Source organism: Leuresthes tenuis, unplaced genomic scaffold (assembly GCF_036924035.1).
Source record: "Leuresthes tenuis unplaced genomic scaffold, fLeuTen1.0.hap1 SCAF_19, whole genome shotgun sequence".
In the NCBI taxonomy this organism is placed as follows: Eukaryota; Metazoa; Chordata; class Actinopteri; order Atheriniformes; family Atherinopsidae; genus Leuresthes; species Leuresthes tenuis.
In genome coordinates, this window is record NW_027325373.1 from 9,360,554 (window position 1) to 9,379,983 (window position 19,430).

Below are 19,430 nucleotides of genomic sequence, written 5' to 3' on the forward strand. Positions count from 1 at the left end.
TCATCTTTATCACAAACATGATGTGATGGTTCAGAATAAAAACTTCTTCTACCTATAAAATAACCATGAGGAAGTTAGAAAAGAAAGAAAAAACAGACAAAACTGGGCTACATTTATTTGTTTTGTTTTTGTTTGTGTATTTTTATTATGGTCTTTGTTGTTGTTCTTGTTCTTTTTACCCTTTTATGGCCTTTTCTACCATTTGGTAAAGTTCATTGTTCAATGACTATACTGTATCTGACTAAAAGTCTTTGAAAGGAAACCCGCCCAAGCCATCCCAAACAGTTGGGGAACGTTATGCTATTTTTCTTTTTCAAATATGGATTCTGTTACATTGAAATTACATCTCAACCATTTGTTTGAAAAACCATTGACTCTATTTTTTTTTATTATCCCAAGGAAATAGAAGAAAAATGCAAAGAAACATTGTTTCATTTTTGTCTGTGGGGACTTAATGTATGTTTTTGATATGGACTGCAGCATGGGAGCACAACCAGTTTGAGTCCCAAAAATAAAGAGCAATAGAAATACCAAATGTACACTCATAAGATGAAATGCACCGCAGGTAGACACACATAAAAGCATGCATTCACTACGTTAATCAGCTCATTACTCAATAATTCATCACTCAAATTGACTCAGGAGCTACACAATTGATGAGTACTTTTTAAAAGAATTACATTTTGGGGATTTTCTCATGAAAGTTCTAAGTAAAATATCTTTTCACTTGAGTATTTTACTCAACATCAAGTACATTCATTATAGCATTTTCTAACTCAAATTTTTTTCGAGGGCAGTTTTTACTTTTGTTCACGTGTATAAAACAAGACATTGGTATGCTTAACATTTAATTTATACCAAAAGGTATAATGAATTTTTTTTTAAAAAGACATGATTTAAAAAATACATTCTCCATTCATCCATTTTCTATACCCACTTAATCTAATTTAGGGGGGAGCCTATCCTGGCTGTCATTGGGCAAGAGGCAGTGTACACCCTGGACGGGTCACCAGTCCATCACAGGGCCACACAGAGACAAAGGAGACACAAAACCATGCATGCTCACACTCACTTTTAGAACCACTCAATTTAGAACCACCAATCAACCTGTCATTCATGTTTTTGGATGATGGAAGGAAGCCAGAGAAAGTTAATAATAGCTCACTGTGAGTAAAATCTGCCACATATTGAAAGCTAAATCGCTTGTGCAATGTAGCATTATTACGCCACGGTTCAGTTCGTCAAAATGTACTTGTAGGTGTTAGACTGGTGTAATGTGCGCATGTGGATGAATGTGTTTAGTGAGAAAAAGAGAGCTCCACTTAGTTATGTAAGAGAGGATTACTTTATCACAACACCACATGACAGGAGATGCATTGAAAAAAGCATCAGCTCTTTTTACAAGACAGCAAATCCCCATTTATCTTGACCTGCTTTGTACCTCTGTGCAACCACACACTTACTCACCCACAGGAACCCTGTGGGTGAATAACTACACAACTACACAACATGACACTGCCACATGTTGGGTTGAGGAAGTTAATGGGGCTTGTAACTCAACAGATTTAACTGCATCACAATAAATGCTCTTTTTTTCAGTTTTTTTACTAATGCTGTTCTTTTTTGCATTTACGAAGAAAGTGATCTGTTTAGTGTCAAACACTGCAGAATCAACCGGCTCCTTCTTCTTCTTGTTTTTCTTCATCGCTCTTGAAGCCTTTTAGGGCCGCAGCCAAATGCTCAAACAGCTTCTCTGTGCTGACTCACCTTGGACAGCTTCTATTTCATTGCAGGGGATTGTGGAGGAGGAGGGCAGACACAACAACAAGAGGACACAATGCTCAGGAGTCCTGGAGATTTATGCAGAAATGTCTCAACCTGCCAACACCACTATGAACCTTCTGTGATACCAAAGCATTTCTAGCAATGATTCATTAGAGTGAGAGCAGATCGGTGTATACATGACATGATACAGATCTGATTGTGATTTCTCATTTGCCATCTGCTTACAGACTGATCTGTCAGCCTGTGACATTGAATATTTTCATGACACTGCTGCTTAATTTCAAAGTATCACCTAACTTTTGATCTTTTGATCCTGTGGATTTAAATTTTCTTGATCATTGAGGCAACTCTTCATTGTTGCTCACTGTTTAGACATTTAAAAAAAATCCAAATTAAAAAGAGATAATTGACAAATAAATGCATTTTAGTAAAGGGTTCACTGAGATAGTAGAAATAGCGTGGTTTTCGAGTTGGGCTCCAAACAGAAGTGTCTAAAGCTGTAATTTGTCTCCTGAGTTAGAGTTTCTGCAGCTGGAGAAAAAGTAAAGTGCACTTTGTGCTCGCACAAATTGGTAACAATGTGTATTTGATACAAAATTCTGTCACAAATCATACGCAACTGGAAAACATCTACAACTTTTCTTACCCATTTAAGATATGGTCTTCATTTCCTTTGATTCTCTCTTCACAGTGATCTTGTTTTTTTCAGCTCCTCATTTTCTCGGTCCCGTGTTGCCACTTGTCCTTCATACAAAAGCCAGCGAAAAAACTAAAAATTCAGACTCACAAGTTTAAAAGTACCAGGGCTTTACGTCAGAATTAGTAGTCTCCATGATCTCAAAATGAGCTGTTCTGCTGCTATCAGGTATGACTATATGTAGGTACAGTTTTGGAAAGCTTCTCCCTGGTTTGACATGCTCCTTTGTAAAAGAAGTCGGTTATGATTCATAATTTACTCTCCCTGTGTTCTTGTACACAGGCTGCCTGCAGTGTCACCATATGGTATACTTGACAAGAGGATGAGAGAATGAGATGCATAAAAGAAAAAAGAAAAACAGCTTACACTTAAGGACAACCTCTCACCTGTATGAGAGGAAAACAGCTCCATTATATTAAATCATGGCTGCAACCTTGTAGCTTTTTCAGTACTTTGTATAACTTCACTGCACCAGTATATAACTATAGATTTTTTAAATGCACAGCATTAAATCATGCTTATTAAGAAGAAAAACATCTCTCACAAATCATCATGACAGGTACCCCAAACTGTACCATGACTTAGATATATCTACATCCAACAGAGACAGTTTAGCATTAATAATAATTCTATTCTCTGTAGTTTCTTGTTGATTTTCTTCTTAATCACAGGCATCAGCAACTGCTGAAAATGTTTATCATTTTGCCCCACTGTCTATATTAATAACAAATTCAATATTTACACATCAGAATATGATTCACATCTTCACTAATCAACAAGTTATAATATTTCCACAAATAAGAACATCACACAACTACCCCCTCACTGAGGATAGTACACTGCTACGACAACAACAACTTGTACACGGCTTCATTACTTTTAATTCAGGAAGCATCTGCGTTCAAAGCGTTCCAGTGTAACTTGTCTGAACGAAGCTTTACTTTTTAAACAGTATCAGATACCCGCACTGCTGTCTGGCAAGTGTTATGACAAGCAGCAATGTAAGGAACACGTGTTTTCTGGCACCCTAATTACATCAAATTTTATTCATGTGAAAAGGAGTACTTTTCCAAAATAAAGGTAGGTGTGGTGGGTGTCATTTTTTTTAAAGCAGATAAACATATGCTCTGATTAAGGCTGTTTTACACAAATAGTAACCTAGAACTTACAAAAAATGATTAGTTAGCATAAAATGTTCTAAATCAACATAAAATGTTCTAAATCAGTATCATAGATAACGTTTCTAAGGTTAAGCTTACAGTTAACTAAATCTGTGAGGTAAAAGAAAATAATCCTTCTTCAAACAACTAACTTTCATACCTTTTCTGTTGAATTTCTGATGGTATGAAATGCCACTTTTCCACAGACAATTTTACAAAGTGTCGTCCACTGAATGTCTTTCATTAGTCCCCTGCCAGCTTTAAATATAACACACACACCAGAATATAAGCACTATATATAAGGCCCAAAGGGTAACCGAGTAATCAGTGACCATTTTAATATGAAAATAGATCAAATCTTTAGATTGCAAATGTAACCCTTAAATCTAATTAAGTTGTCACAGATCTCTTGTCACAAAAGTGCCTAAAAAGAATAATTTTCAAAAAACCACGACCCTGAAATATTTTTATTGATGTACATTTGTCACATATCAAAGAGCGATCATAAAGGGGAAAAAATATACAATGTAAGCTGGTGCTGATCTAAAACCACTTTTTTCATGAGCACATCCATGGGAAGAGTCCAATCTGCTAAAATCATTCATCCTGAATGATCAACCACTTAAAAAAAAAATATTCCACACAGTTATATCAACCCTTTGTTTTTTATTAAACTTTAACCTAGAGAAAAGTGCTGTGCCAGCACATCTCCCCCTCCTTTCAGTAGCTGCGTGGCCATTTCAAACTCCAGTGGGATGCTCTTGATCTGAGGCTGCTTCAGGTCTCTCTCCATCAACTGTGGGTAAAGAAATAGGATATATTATCCATAACTGGGTGTTATTTACAAAGCTGGTCTCACACAGGCACACCAGAGATTTTTGTCCAGACTTCTTCCACAGTTGCTGTTCACACAAGCATGGGATGGGGTGCAGGGGAACATCTGTCTAGAGCACATGATTTGGAAGTGATGCTGTATATATCGCTTTCCTAACAAAATGCTCAGAATAGCAGATGAGGCTCCTTGTTGTGTTGCTGAGACCTGTGTGTATCTGTATGTATCCAAAATAGCGGGGAGTGAGAGGAAAACATTGTGCAGGTTGGAAGCACACATACACACTCTCTCACTTGTACAGCAGCAGCAGCAGCCAATGTCTAGAATACCTACATTGCCTCAAACCGATGTTCCCGATATTTAACGTCTGGTTGGAGAAGCAACTCAAAAAGTGCAGAGCCAATGTTGCAGACATTTCTGTTCTCACATGCCACCGGTCCAGAACATCTCAACAACATTTCACTACTCCAATGTGCACGTGAAAACGGCTTTATAGGTTAATATCTGTTCACTTTGTATTCACCGACAGACAACACAGTGCAATTATTCTATGGTAATATCAAAAAGTTGAATGAATCAAAGTGAAGTTGAGAAACAGGAGAAAAGTTCATTTTCATGTCTCATCACCTCGAATGCCGTTATCTCAAGCACCTCACTGATGTCATCCTCTTGCTCTGGCAGGGGCGTATTGATCAACATAGCAGCTTTGGCCACATCTGGATGGTAATGCTTCTGCAGCGTCTGCAATATAGTACACAAGAAAATGTGTTGCCATTACAAAGTCTTCCACTAATCATATCTGACATTTCCTCCTCTCATTTTCCCCAAATGAAAATGAGAAAATGCTGACAAATGATTCATTTGCGAATCTGAAGCCATCTCACACACACACACACCTTAATCTCCCACAAGCTGCTCTCTAAGGCACGGCAGTGAACAGGATCCTCCTCATCCATTACATACGGATCCTCAAGAGGCTCTGTCTCTGTGAACAGAAAACAATCCAAATACATTTAAAGGGCTTTCTTGAGCTGTGGAAGAAGATTATATATCACAACAAAATTAGTTCAAAATGCTTTATATATTATTAGAAATGTAATCGAGGTCACATCATGAAGTGTCATTGTGAGAGCCCCAGTCATTAACAGCAGTGTGATTGTCTCTAACCACCTTCTGTGCTGGGCTTGTGAATCAGGACTCTGCAGGACGGGTGTCGACGGATCAGGTTATAGATGAAGGGCAGCACTATCAGAAGGGCTGTGGGTGGAGCCGTGAGAGCCAGACGAGCCAAGCGTTTGGCAAATGCAGCCACCAAGTAAACTGGCAAGTGACTGGAGACAAGTGCAAACGTAACATATGCTACCGTGTACACATGTATGTTGTGTTTTCATGGGCATAAACTGTGGTAAACGTTTTTTATGAAGTGCTGGATGTAGAACCTTACCTGGAGCTCAGGAAGAGATTGGCCAGATGGAAAAAGCGCGCCCTGTACTTCACATGAAAAACAGACGGCTCGAGGAGATTGTACAACTTCTTATAGAAGTCGGGATAATCTCTGTAAACACACACAACATGCAGCACTTATGTCAATTAAAATGTCTCAGAGCTGAAATCTCTGCAATGGTTATAGGTAAGCAAATAAGAGTTTTCATCACACTCACAGGTTGTGTTGATGAATGAGGACAAAAAGGCCATTGAGGGCCAGCAGACTGATTGCGCCTCCTGTTCAACAGAAAAGCAGGGTTATTGTTACCTCACACAAGGTTGTAGTGCTGGCTGAAAGCTGTTTACCCAACTTTCAAATTCTGAAAAAGCCTTTTTGCAAATCTCTGCCAGTGCTTACAGACACTTTACATCTGCCAGTGCAATAAAACTGGGGCCTCCTTTTGAATTCATTTGTATTCGGGTGAATCACTGAATCCCCATCGCATCCCCACACCAGTACTGTTGCATCCTGTTAACTACCCGCCCACCACCAGCTCATTGCCTGATATACTGTTAGATATTTATCATTTTTATCATTTTCAGAAAACTGTCAACAGCATTTCTGCCTCTTCAAACTAAGGGCCAACTGAACAACGTCTGAGGGCCGCTTGAGCGGAACCAGATGGAATCTACGACTGACTTTGAGGTCACCAGTGGAGGCAAAGAATTCATCAATGTGCCTCAAAACCTGCAGAAGCAAACAAGCCTACCAGATGTAATGTTTTAGCCATTGGTAAGTGAGTTGTTTTTTGGTGTGAAAGTGACTTGGGAAAGTAGAAAAACAATTGAAGTCTAACGCGTTGTTTTTTATGAAACATAATTGTAATCCAACCAAGTTTCAAATATAAAACAGTAACTTCATCTGGCAAGAACGAGACAGTTCTAGGGATTCTCTGATGGTTATAGGGACTGAGAAGTTCCCTTAAGGACTAAACACCTTCATAAGCTTTTCCTCTGGCTGCTCACCGTACAAAAGAACACTTAAGTGACGACTCAAAATCACACTGCAGTTTTTCTGTCACGTGCATTTACTTATGTTTTGTTTAGGTTTTTAGAGGCTCATGTTAAGAACTCTTGTTTACATGGATGACGTTTCAACAAAGCTGACAATTAGTGTTTTGGGTTGATAGATATGGCGTTGCTTTCCCATGTTCAACCAATCACTGTGTTACTCATCAAAGACTGTCCTCGTGTTGGAAAAGCTAAGAAAAAGATGCTATAGTTTGCATCCGAGCACCATTTACTACTGTGGCCTTGCCCTGCAGAAATATTACATTCCAGAGACAAGATGTCAAAGTGTCTTCACGCTTCTGTCACAGAAGTCAGTCAGTTCAACTCTGTCAACTGAGAGCTGTCACGGCAGAGAGGCATTCACGACTTACCAACTTCATAGGCAGCTGTCAGAAAGTCGATCATCATCGTGGGTTTGCTCATGTGTGGCAAAATTGAGTCATGAAGGATCACCAAGATTTTTTTATACATGCCGTTTGGCAGCTATGACAGAGAGATGAAAAAAAAAAGAGGAAAAAAATAAATCAATGAGACCAAGCATGTGTTAGCAGGAGAAGAAAGTGTTGGTCGAGAAGTAAACATATACCTTGTGTTTGAGAAAGCCAAGCCACATCCTCTCAAAGGCACGCTTGTGGTCCTGTAGCAAGAGAGAGGATTTCACTGCCAATTCGAGACACACTAACCTTGCAGATGAACATCTGAAGGTGAGATTGGATATATTCTACTCACTTTTAGCTTAGCAGCTTTCCAGTCCTCGGGCTTGGCTAGAAAAGAGAAATTTGAAACATTTGGGTGTTTTTTCCTCACTACACAGTGAAGCATAATCACATCAAAAAGCTTTCTGACATCGTCAAAATAAAAACAGTTCTCACCTTCACGTTTCACCATAAAGTTGGTTAGCTCTGATTCTTGGCTTGGTATACTGATGTTGGACATGAGAGTGAACACATTGTTCTGATATACAGGTAACACAGCCTAAGAGGAACAAGCAAGCAGCAATAAGATAATATCATACATGAAAGAAAAAAATTAAATCCTCCATGTCATGCCTTCCTACCCCTTTGTTTTTGTCCATGACTTTGGCCACATTCTCACGAATGGAGCTCATTACATAGTAGCGCAAATCGTCCATCTCAAGGAACTCCTGGAACCTGGAGATCAGCAGGGTGTTGTCTGCGGTCTTTGACAAAAGGTTGTCGACCACTGCCTGACAAAAACAAAAACAGAAACATCACAAGATTCAAAAAGGTTTCGGTCTTGCAGAAATAGATGGAAAATCTGCATTATTCACTGTTCTGACCACAGATGCACAAATATTCTACCTGGAGCAGTTCCCTTGGGAAGATGTGATGTTCACTCCAGTCCAAGTCCTCCAGAGGGTACTGTCCTTCTCCTGCTGCAAATTTCATCAAGCAACAGAGGGCACTTTCCTGTATTCAAACATTCAATAACAATGACATTGAAAGGTTAGAATTAATGTCATTTTTGTTCTTTAGGCTCTAAAGTACAGCATTGTGGTGAATGGCAGCTAAAAATTGGCTTTTGGCAGTAATAACCACATTAAAACTTAATTGCAACAGTTATCACTTGCTACCAGCAAATACATAAAATGACACCGCACACTGAATGGAAAGAGCCAAAACACATAGTGTGGCTTCTTTTGTGTGCAGAAAGATTGTCATTTTTGTGACTACAAGGTGTACATTCGAAGCAAACTCACCTTGACTCCATGCAGCTCATGGTTGAGATGCTCCAGCAGTATCTCCACACAGCTGTTGTAACGGTGTCGCATGAAAATCCGGTACTTCTCCTCAGCACTGGACCCTCCTGGACCACAAAAGGACACAGACACGCCTGACTAACACCACATTTAAAGGTTCAATACCAGTGTGCAACCAATGTCAGCCAACTATTGCAGATGAGTGATCCTTCAGAGACCTGATGTTTAGCTGGGAATGCTTTCTATTAGGAGCCAATTTCTCGGCTATATAGTCGTAGGTCTCACGAGCTTCGGGTGTAGCAACGCTGGTTCTTAATTACGGTTAATTACATTTAGTTATTAACCAATACTCACCACTCAACGCCTCCTCTTCCTCGGGGAGTTTTCCTATGAACAGCTCTTTTCTCTCCAGCAATGTGTAAAACAACTTACTGCACGCGTCGACTGCACCAAGAACATCCTTCTCTTTTTCTGACTGTATGAAACATTAAGAACACAAACACATACAGACACGCTAAGGTTAGCCACGCTGTATATACAGAGTAGGTGGTGCAGAAAATATAATTTAGATGCTTGATTTTTATACCTGGAGGACCTCAAGAATGTCAAAAACATCGTTGGCGTGTTTTCTGCTTTCCAGTATGCGCTCACGGATACTATCCAAGTCAATTTTAGCTGTTTTTACACGAAGTTCTGATGATTTTGCCGAACTCACGTTGCGTCTTTTGGCCGGCGCCATGTTTACTGACTCGATGCTGCGTTTACGTGTTCTCGAGAATAGGAGAAAAGGACTAGATCCCACGCATCACAGTGGTCATAAATCCTCTGTCTATTTTGCATGAATTAAACACAGTAATCAGGATAGACATTTAAAAAATATGACATGTAAGAATTAGTATCAGCACAGTGTTGATCACATCCTGTTCCAGGTAAAGGCTATCACAGTTTAAAGGCATGTCTTCTACTTTACTAAATCCTGAGATATTGAATGCAGCATTTGGCCTAAACATTAACGGAAGAAAAAGGTATCCTTGTCAACACTTCTGAGTAGTATCATCTTAGAAGGAGCCTGGATTTAATGACATATGTGTACAGGACATAAATATTTTGTTGACATTAAGGCCTTTGATTATCAACCCCAGTTATAAAGAGATAAAAAGTGAAAATTACTCCTTAAACATTGTACTTTCAGTTGTCTTTCCAAAAAACTGATATAAGATATTTGAGTGAGAAGAACTCCATAATCCTCATATGATAAAATTCACAGGACAATTTACAAGAGTCAAACAGCTAACGTTAATGTAGTTACCACTGCCATAGCATCATCAAACTGACGAGGCATCCATATTTATTTCAGTGTGAAATGAACATCAGGAAACAATCGATTTGCCATAAAGAACAGAGGCTTTATTATGTTGCTTTGATAACAACCTTAAATGAAAAATATGATTGAATAACATTAAAATAGCCAACAAAGGAAATGTTCTAATGAGAAAAATGGATTTCTTCTCTGCAGAGGGCACCGCCTAATCGGAGTTGTTCCCTTCATCTGCATTTTCCTGGGAAAAAAGGGGAGAAACAACCAATTAGAATACACAACGACTGATTGCCTATTTTGAATATATTAATATCTTAATTTCCAGATACCTGTTTTTCATCCTTATTGTCTCGTGCTTCAGCAGCTGTGCCTTCAAAGTCATGAATTGGAAGTGTGGACATCCAGCTGACCATGGAGCCCTCCTGACACTCTGTCTCAACAATGGTGGGGTAGATGTGAGCTTCCTTGAAGGCCTTAATTGCCGCCTCTTCACAATCCCATTCCAGCGTCTCATGCAGGCCGTCTCCTCCAAATCGTTTGTTGTACCGGTCAAAGTGCACCCTCTCCAGGATCAGCCCAAGTCCCGGAGCTTTGGGAACATCCACCTTATCCGGTCCCCAGCTCTTCTCTATTACCTCCTCCTTCGCATAACCCTTTATCACTGCAATCACCAAGCCAATCATTTTGCGAATTTGGTGCAGCATAAAGCTCTGACCTCTAACATTGATCACTGCAAACTCATGATCATTGCGGATAAAAGGCTCTCCACAGGACATCTCTGTGATGTAGCGGCGGGCACTGGGGTCATGTGGAGCCTTCTGGGAGGTAAAGTTATGGAAGTTATGGGTGCCTTTGTAGAGGGCAAAAAGCCGGTTCACCCTCTGAATTGTCTCTGGATCCAGTCGAAAGGCTGCTATATTCCCTATATCATAGTCTTTTTGGGAAAAGGCCACAGTTGGAAGCATGTAGGAGTATGTACGTGCATCACAGTTGTTTTTGGAATTGAAACCCTGGGTCACCCGTTTAAATCCTGTGGGTATGAAAATAAGAAATGGGTATCTTTTAAATTTAGCATTCATTGCACAAACATCCTGGGCTTGTATATTTAACTCATTTCAACAGCTTCTCACCAAGTATCCTGATCTGCAATGGCAAATGTTGATTAATTTTTTGAATGATGTCCTCGATCAACCACAACTTCAGAGACACCACCTGGCCTGCAGCAGACACACCCTAAAGAATTTTCACATACGTAAACAACAATGCATTTTGTCAGTGACATACCAGTACATATGCAAAATAAATATGCGTAAACTCATACTGTACATCATATGCCCATAATAATCCCAAAAACCTGCAAAACCATAAACACATAGGCAGCATGTAGACATGCATACAACAGTTTAAACCTCAACTGACCAATAGTTGTACTAATACAAGTATTGCCATGACAATGCTGGTTGCATCCCAATGGAAACACTTAAAACTACTTATCTGTTATTGTGTCAGCACATCTTCATTTCTTTTCCTCCAACACGTGAGTGCAGTGCAAAGACAAATCTACCGTGTGAACACAAACCTTATCTGTCCTTGCACATCTTTGGAAGGACATTTTCTTCATGTCATCGCCGTGGTTTTCAGGAATGCAACCAGATTTAATAAGGGCAGTGACCAGATCATCTTCAATGGTCCTAAACTGGGAGTTTCCAGGATTTCTCTGAAAATTAAAAAAAAAAAAAAACATGTCAATGTAAATACATTTAGAAAATAAGGGCTGAAAATAAGGAAAACACACAGCCACAGACTGTACCTGCATTCCATAATATCCCTTTCCAGAGTACGCCAGAAGAAGAACCACTTTCTTCTTTGGATATTTCTTGTCATCTTCTGTGTGTTCCCCGTCGACTTTCACTCTTTTAGTGGCTCTCTCAGCAGAATCCTCATTCTCCTCGTTTGCCCTTTTTAATAGCTTAGCTGTCTGCTGATCTGTGGATCCTTCGCTCATCGTGCACAGCAACTTTATGAAACCACCTGTGCAAGTAGCAGGAATCAGCGTTAATACATCCATATGCTACCAACTCTGTGTTACGTGGCATGATTAAAGTTTTATAATACAGGAAACAGCTTTTGCACATGTGTAAACAAGAAATCTCACATCAGGGATAACCACCTTGGCATGACATCGGTAAACAAAGGTCAAACCAACTAAACAACACAAGAATCGGCTCACCGTTTCTCTGAAGCGTCTGTCTCAAGGCACTTATCAGTGGTCGGACTTCAAACATGTCACGCTAAAGAATCATGAGAAGAATCTGCAGCTAGGAGATGCACACAGTTCCATAAACTCAAATAAATAAGTTAGCACGAATTATCACAGGATATTTCGATAAAATAAAAACGAAGCTGAAAGCGTCCGTAAGCTAAACATAAACGAATAGCGATTGCTATGACCGTAACCATCAACACAATGACTAAAACTATTGCTGAATTCAACGAAAATCTCCTGTAGTGGAAGCAGTAGACAGTCACACATGGCACTGTCAACTTCGACCTCCGGTATCAATCTCGCGAGAATTGTTTTGTTCTCTTCCTTGCGTACGCGAGAGCGGTCTCGTTCACTTGAAATAAAGGGTTTAAAAGGTTCGTTGAAAGTGCTTTTTGTTTATTTTCACTTACTAAGAGCGTCCGAATTTATGAAAGTTACTTTGCAAAACCCCATAAACTGAACAGAGAGCTAATTTACAGATTCGAGTGTTTTATGTAATGCTTATTTTGTTCAGTGGGTAGCATGCTAATATAATATCCGATTAACCTCTTAATACATACTTATTTGGTTTGCTGTTGAGTTCAAACTGTGTGGCGCATTAATTGTTACATTTAGCTTCTCCGTGGACTGAATATATATTGAACCTCATCTGAACCTCGTTGTCAAAAAAAAAATAATAATTTTTTTAAGGAAAGCTAAAAAATGGACAATTCGTGCGTAAAAGATTGTCTTTCTTAAGGACGTTTGATGGAGCTGCAAACCGCGGAGTGGTTAATCTGAAATCAGATTTTAAAACGGATGTCAGAACCGATCATTAGAACTGTACCATAATCTTCGCTGTTCCTGCAAAATTTTGCGGGGAATTCAGAGGAAACATAATCTGTAATAGTGTATTTGTCCACTTGAGTGCAGCAAAATCCCATTTATGGAAAAACGATTCTGTAAATTGGAATAGGAAATTTATTGTTGATGCTTTCTGAGTTGTCTCTTCAAATTAACTACAAGAGAATTTGTTACTGTTGAAAATATATATACATTCACACACCTGCTCACCTGCTTTTTTTTTTCATACAGTGTCAACAGGCTTGTATATAACAATAATATGGCACGATGCTTATCATAAGTCTTTATCATATCAATACATTGTGCATTTTTAACTTACAGTAGCCACTGATTATAATTTGCTGTGACTCATGGAACCGTCACACAATTGGATAAACACTTAAGTCAAATTATTGTGACGAAGAACTTAATTACTTGCAGGGAAGAGAAGTGTTTATGTCTTTCTCAAGGACATCCCAACAAGGACCGCTACTGGTTGCCAAGAGGCCATACTACTAACTGTCTCATCATGGGATGTCCTTAGACAATTTAACTTTTTCTTATCACCTTATAAGGTGATCAAGTGGTTTTATGCCAAACATAGACATGTTATGGGAAAAGGACCTTGCTGGACACAATCACATAAGTCATGTGCCCATTCAGCAACAAATGTTTGTCTCACTGGACGCTGGTGATTCTGTGTCACACAGGGGTTCTTCAGGTTTTGTGGCGCATCTGATCAGCTTTAGCTAGATAAAGCAGCTTTCACTTTTCTGTTAAATTATCACAGCTTTATTATCATTATTGTTGGCACCTTTGAATTTTCAAACACATCATTTTGAATGTTTTCAGAAACAAAAGCAAATTCTGAAAAATCTGAATTAACAAATCATTCGCAAAGGTTTTCGGATAATGGCAAAAAAAAAAGAAAAAATACACCACAATAAAATGAATCATTGTCTTATTTGGTTTCAGAACTCTCAACAAAGGATTTCAATGGGATAGTCTGAAAGTCTCCTGATTTCACCAGAATATCTAATGTGTAATGGTTCATGGCACAATATAACCTTCATTTTTATTTTCTTAATTAAAAAATCTTTTCATTTCCATCCAACCATCATTGGGCGAGAGGCGGGGTACATTCCACTGGCTACCCTTAGCATCAAATTCAAGTCACTGATGTTAGCCTACAAAGTGCTTAATGGAACGGCTCCCATCTACTTGAATGCTCTTGTAAAGGCTTATGTCATAACTCGGTCCCTCCGTTCGTCCCAGGATTGTCGTCTAGCAGTGCCTACACCACACCTAAGACAATTCAAACTCTTTTCATGTGTCGTTCCACGATGGTGGAATGACCTACCGAGCACTACCAGAACAGGGGCGTCCCTGTCTATCTGTCTATCTTCAAGAAACTCTTGAAAACCCAGCTCTTCAGAGAGCACCTCCTATCCTAGCACTTATCTTGTACTTACCTACCCCCTCTATCTCTGCATTTTATCTTTCTGTACTTCCTTCTATGCCTGCACTCTATCTCTACTCTGTCACCTCTGACAGAGTCGGACTAGTGGGTTCCTTCTCTGTAGTTTATTGTTATCTTTTTATATAGCTTGTTATATCTTCATTTGTGAGTCTCTTTGGATAAAAGCGTCAGCTAAATACATAAACATAAACACCCTGGACAGGTCGCCAGTCCATCACAGGGCCACACAGAGACAAATGAGACAAACTACCACACACACGCTCACTGTCACCCAAAAAAAAAAGAAAAGAAAATACAAACTCTCTTTTCGTCTATTATTAGAATTTTTAAGCTGGTCCACTGTATTTCAAAGAGGATTCCATTTGTTTGCTGCTGTCCAAAGACCATTGTCTCAAAGAGACTGTGACTTATCTATAAAGGTTTCAGCAAAAAATTGCCTTATATGACTTAATTTCAAAAAGTGGTGCCCTTCTTTGCCTCCACCAATACAGTTCTACTTGATTCATTGTTCAGCTTTTAATATGGGATAAAGCCACCCATTGAGGTCAGGCCAGGGATCTTTACATGTCTTGCATGGTGCTTTTCCCACAATCCACACAAACCCTCTATCACTGAGTTTCTATTTTGCATTCCATCCTCAGTGTCTTTTCAGGTTTATAACTGTAGAACTTCTTGATAACATTTTACAAGGCATTAACAGGGACTCTGGAATCTTTAATGATTGCCTTTAAGCCTTTAGAATTGCATATTTCTTGATTACTGCATTTCTGATGCTCACAGACTGTTGTCGAGGTTGAAAAGAAACTGGAAACAAACAGCCCCCTTTAATACAGTAAAACCATCACTTACTTCTCATTTATCAACAATGTTGATTTATTGTTTTTATTTCTCAGAAATAGCTCATTTGAATTCATCTCTGGAGATCTTAAAAGGCTACACTTCAATTCCAATAATTCCATACAGGACTGTACACTAATCAGTCACTTCCATTTAGCCCCCTCAGACTCAGTGCTCTTTGGTATGTGAATATCATCAAAATGAGTTGGGCCATAAAACAGGCATCAGGTTTGTTAGTGTTTCCACACGAAAGCATCTCTAGGGTTTACAGAGACTGATTAAAAACGAAAACACAGAACGTGAGGGCTTGTCCGCTGGTTTAAAATGAGTCGATGATAGAATGGTTTGAGCTGACAGAAAGGCAGCGATAACTCAAATAATCATTTGTTACAACCAAGGTATGCGGGGGAGTATCTCTTGTGCATGTTGAGCTGTGAAGCAAATGGGCCGCAGCAGCAGAGGACTAGACAGGTTGCCTCAGCTGTCAGATAAAGACTCAGCTTGGAGGAATTCGAGGCTATAAGCAACATATTAATTCATCCAGTTGCGTAACAGAAAAAAAATTCAGGCACGGAGGAAGTTTTTTGGCTCACTTTGGGTCTTTTAGTCACATACACTCATTAATTAAGTAGCCTAACTGAGTATTGTTGAAGTGCATCATTCTATAACCATGGTTACTTTAAGCAGGATAGAATATCCTATCACAATGCTCATATCATTATAGACCAGTCTTGCTGCCAAGAATTAGGGCAAATGAAATATTGTACGCCTTGTCAGAGGGGCCTCTGAATCATATCTTGAATCAAAAATGAAAGAACAGATCGGAAAGACAGGGTGAAAATGAACCTACATGATATGCATACCTCAAATAATTATCCCAATGTGCAATTCTGCTGCTCATCTCATAGTGCAACCAAAAATAAACAGTTCTAATCATCTTAAAATGTACTGTTAACACGTGACACCACGTGTATTTCAACGAGACCCATTAATTACTTTATATTTCCTGGAAATGCTCTCATACGTCATTTGGTGAAATCTTTAGAGCCAAACCTTATTTCATTTATTTAGTTTTCTCATTTACAATTGCATTTCACTGAGAAACATCATGTGACATTAATCATATCTTTTGCTTACAAGTAGTAAAGCTCAGCCATCTCCTGTAGTCTCACAAAAAATAAAGCCTGAGTTGTTGTGATCTTCAGTCTCTTGAGATGTACCATCTGAAGTTTGACTGTCAGAAATGAGCTCTACAAATCACCAAGCAAGCTGTCAAAGTAGATCTAAACATCATTTGCAAAGCTCCTAGTTTTGCTGCTCGTTTTAGGATCTGCCCTCCACTTGTTTTTGTTTTCCAGGTTATAAAACCTAAACCAATAAGACAAGGATAAAACTGACTCAGTAACACATAGCTTCTTCTTCAGCTTCAGTGTGCAGTTTTGATTGAAGACAGATTTTATCATACAAAGTGACCATTTGATTCTTTAGGCCAGTGTTCCTCAACTTGGCTCCTCGGAGGCTGGAGCCCTGCATAGATGTTAGTTCAAACTATTGGGTCATTAGGATGCTTGTGCAGAATTTGAGGACAAGCTGTTGAGGAGAGCCATTTAATTTCAATGAAAGTTGTACTGAAGCAGGAAAACAACTAAAGAATACAGGGCAGAGGCCTAGAGCTGAGTAGCACTGCTTTAGGCTATACATATTCATGTCTACAACCAAAAACAGTCCTTTGAAACTTTCTGTGAGTCGATCTAGTGACAACTGTCCATCCTTCCAATAATTTGGAGACTATGTTCAGTTTTTAGTTTCAGTTTTGAATCAAGCTGAATATCAGATTCTCTCGTCAGGTTCAAGTATTGAAACACCATTTTTGCATTAAAGCACCGGTTTTCTGATCACATCATATATGTCACAATTCTGTCGTGACAGCTGAGATTAACCCCACTACAAGTATGTTTTGCATCAAATGGCAGAGCAAAGGTGTAGTTAGGTGAGAAACATGCACTGGTGTCGGTTTTGTGTCACGTTTGTTCCTTTAAGATTTGAGGAAAAGAAAAGTTCTGCTTTTCTTGCTTCTTTTCAACATGCTTCTCGAAACATAAGGACTGATAAAACCTTGTTAGAATCAACTGGAGTTAAAGCAGCATTAATAGACTGAGTGTGACAGCCTGGATCTCATTCACTGCACTTCACTGTCTGTTCTACTCTCAAGCTGTTGTGTGATTGACAAATTCCTTTTTTTTTTCTAATATCAGGCAAACCCAGCAGCACAGATTTTGTCTTCCCTTATCAGGAAGGCAGAGACTCACTGCTACAGCACTCATTTATCTCAGTGGCTGAAAATAGCTTGTCTCCCAGATAGACAACAGATACTGCTGGCGGCCATCTAGAAACTGCAGTCATCACCTCTGAGGATTTTAATTGGACCAGTTTAAAAGATTCTTCTTTCATAAACTGCACAAGACAACTGTTTTAACATATTGTTTTATTTCACAGACAACTCATATGACTTCTATTACAGATGAAATATTCCTGACATGTGATAAGAAGGCAGACAGCAAATGCTAAGATCTTATATCTGATATCACTGGCTTGCTCTGACAGTCAGACAGAGACTGGAGTTTTTCTCAGACAACTCCAGTAATGCTGACAGGTATAAGATATCAAAAGTGATGTGTCCAGTGCCACATTGCCCCAGAATGGAGGATTTTCTTCGATCATAGTATTCATCAAAGATAAATGTCTAATTGCATCTTAGTTTATCTGCCAAACATACTGACAATTGTAGGTTTCGCTGAGTATGCATGATAAAAATGACCAATGATATAAACTGGATTTTTTTCTGACAGAACAGTGGATTTTGTTAGTAGAATTTGCAAACTAATTATTTGCGATGATTAAATTGTGCTGAAGGGTAATGACTTAGGCTCATTCATTCCTCTGTTACTGAACACGAGTGTATAATAGCATAATGTGCTGTGATTACAGAGAAGTAACTATTTCTAGATGCAAAAATGTTGCAACCCCTGGTTAAAATTTTAGTTTCTGTGAATGGGTGTGAAAGCAAAGGTTGAAAAGTTGCACCTGGCCCAACATTGCTGGGTAGAATGCAAAATTTTGGTGGAGGGCTAAGAAAAGAGACTGAGACTCAGCCAATGCCCTTTATGAATAGTTGTTTTTCCTTTTGCCGTCCCTAAATTTATGTATGGTTGAGCACAGTTATGTACCCTATGATACCTGGGATAGGCTCCAGCCTCTTGTGACCCTATACAGAATAAAGCAGGGATGGAAAATAGACAAATGGATTTAACATAGTTTTACCCTAAAATCTATGACCTAAAAACTGATTAAATTGATTAGATAAGCCTTTGTGATCATAACCTGTTAAATGCATTTCTGGTCAAATACTGCATTTCTTCTGCAGTTATTTATCTACGGGGAAAACATGAAACATTAAATATATTGCACCTCAAATGGGGGCAACTACAAATCAAATGGTATATACTGAATTTACCGGCAACCGGTCAAAAAAAATACATGTCTTTAGAATTAGCACTAGCACAAATATTAGGTATCATTTTAATCTGTCTCTTCTTTTCATCTGGGATGTTGTTTGATTTGTGTGCATTTTTTATACCAACGCTTTTAATCAAATGAATGACTTTGTTTTTGTAATGCAAAGGGAACAAAATGTTCACGTTCCACTGATTTTCTACATAGATGAGAAGAAATAGAAACCATCATCAATAAATCATCATTTAAAAACAGAATCAAATGTGAATAAAAATGGCTTACATAAACGTCTATGGGTGTTTTTGTTTCTTTAAGTCTTGGCTGCCAAATTTTAACGTTGCAATCAAAATGTAATCAGTTTACTACTGACATTGTAGCTATACTGTAACTGATTTTTTTTTTATCAACTACAATTTGGGCATAGTTATATATTGTTTGATATGATTACATCAAACACATCAAATTATATTCATCAATTGTAATTATTAACAACATCAGTTGCTA

The 19,430-nt window shown here is 38.7% G+C and overlaps 3 protein-coding genes across 8 annotated transcripts in view; all 3 read right to left on the bottom strand.

Annotated features, from left to right (window-relative positions):
• The window catches only part of rimbp2a (RIMS binding protein 2a), a 59,014-nt gene extending 56,290 nt beyond the window's left edge, over window positions 1-2,724 (bottom strand). For all 5 annotated transcript variants that reach the window (XM_072372074.1, XM_072372072.1, XM_072372075.1 and 2 more), the window contains exon 1: window positions 2,432-2,724. The gene's annotated coding sequence lies outside the window, so the exon portion shown is untranslated. The remainder of the gene's footprint in view (window positions 1-2,431) is intronic.
• Window positions 2,725-4,099: 1,375 nt separating this feature from the next.
• noc4l (nucleolar complex associated 4 homolog) lies at window positions 4,100-9,443 on the bottom strand. Of its 2 annotated transcripts, none has more exons than XM_072372103.1 (15): window positions 9,277-9,443; window positions 9,045-9,165; window positions 8,691-8,797; window positions 8,293-8,400; window positions 8,028-8,177; window positions 7,843-7,945; window positions 7,700-7,734; window positions 7,557-7,607; window positions 7,342-7,453; window positions 6,136-6,196; window positions 5,919-6,029; window positions 5,645-5,805; window positions 5,371-5,459; window positions 5,102-5,215; window positions 4,100-4,438 (listed from the first exon to the last, which is right to left on the bottom strand). In XM_072372103.1, the coding sequence occupies exons 1-15, from the start codon at window positions 9,427-9,429 to the stop codon at window positions 4,319-4,321; spliced, it is 1,596 nt and encodes a 531-aa protein (XP_072228204.1). In that variant the 5' UTR covers window positions 9,430-9,443; the 3' UTR covers window positions 4,100-4,318. The 2 variants fall into 2 exon arrangements, with proteins under 2 accessions (XP_072228204.1, XP_072228203.1); XM_072372102.1 differs by having other exon boundaries at window positions 5,642-5,805.
• A 480-nt stretch (window positions 9,444-9,923) lies between these two features.
• pus1 (pseudouridine synthase 1) lies at window positions 9,924-12,558 on the bottom strand. The gene is made up of 6 exons (XM_072372252.1): window positions 12,239-12,558; window positions 11,819-12,039; window positions 11,588-11,725; window positions 11,139-11,241; window positions 10,338-11,038; window positions 9,924-10,249 (listed from the first exon to the last, which is right to left on the bottom strand). The coding sequence occupies exons 1-6, from the start codon at window positions 12,291-12,293 to the stop codon at window positions 10,217-10,219; spliced, it is 1,251 nt and encodes a 416-aa protein (XP_072228353.1). The 5' UTR covers window positions 12,294-12,558; the 3' UTR covers window positions 9,924-10,216.
• Window positions 12,559-19,430: the final 6,872 nt, after the last annotated feature.

Bases quoted from the DNA above. Each gene is read 5' to 3' on its own strand.
- noc4l (XM_072372102.1), bottom strand. From the start codon at position 9,429: ATGGCGCCGGCCAAAAGACGCAACGTGAGTTCGGCAAAATCATCAGAA. The intron at 8,401-8,690 runs GTGAGTTTGCTT...GTTTGAATACAG, and splicing joins ATGAGCTGCATGGAGTCAAG to GAAAGTGCCCTCTGTTGCTT. The intron at 5,460-5,641 runs GTTAGAGACAAT...TTCTGTTCACAG, and splicing joins CAAGCCCAGCACAGAAGGTG to AGACAGAGCCTCTTGAGGAT.
- pus1 (XM_072372252.1), bottom strand. From the start codon at position 12,293: ATGTTTGAAGTCCGACCACTGATAAGTGCCTTGAGACAGACGCTTCAG. The intron at 12,040-12,238 runs GTGAGCCGATTC...CTACTTGCACAG, and splicing joins ACAGACGCTTCAGAGAAACG to GTGGTTTCATAAAGTTGCTG. The intron at 10,250-10,337 runs GTATCTGGAAAT...CTTTTTTCCCAG, and splicing joins ACAATAAGGATGAAAAACAG to GAAAATGCAGATGAAGGGAA.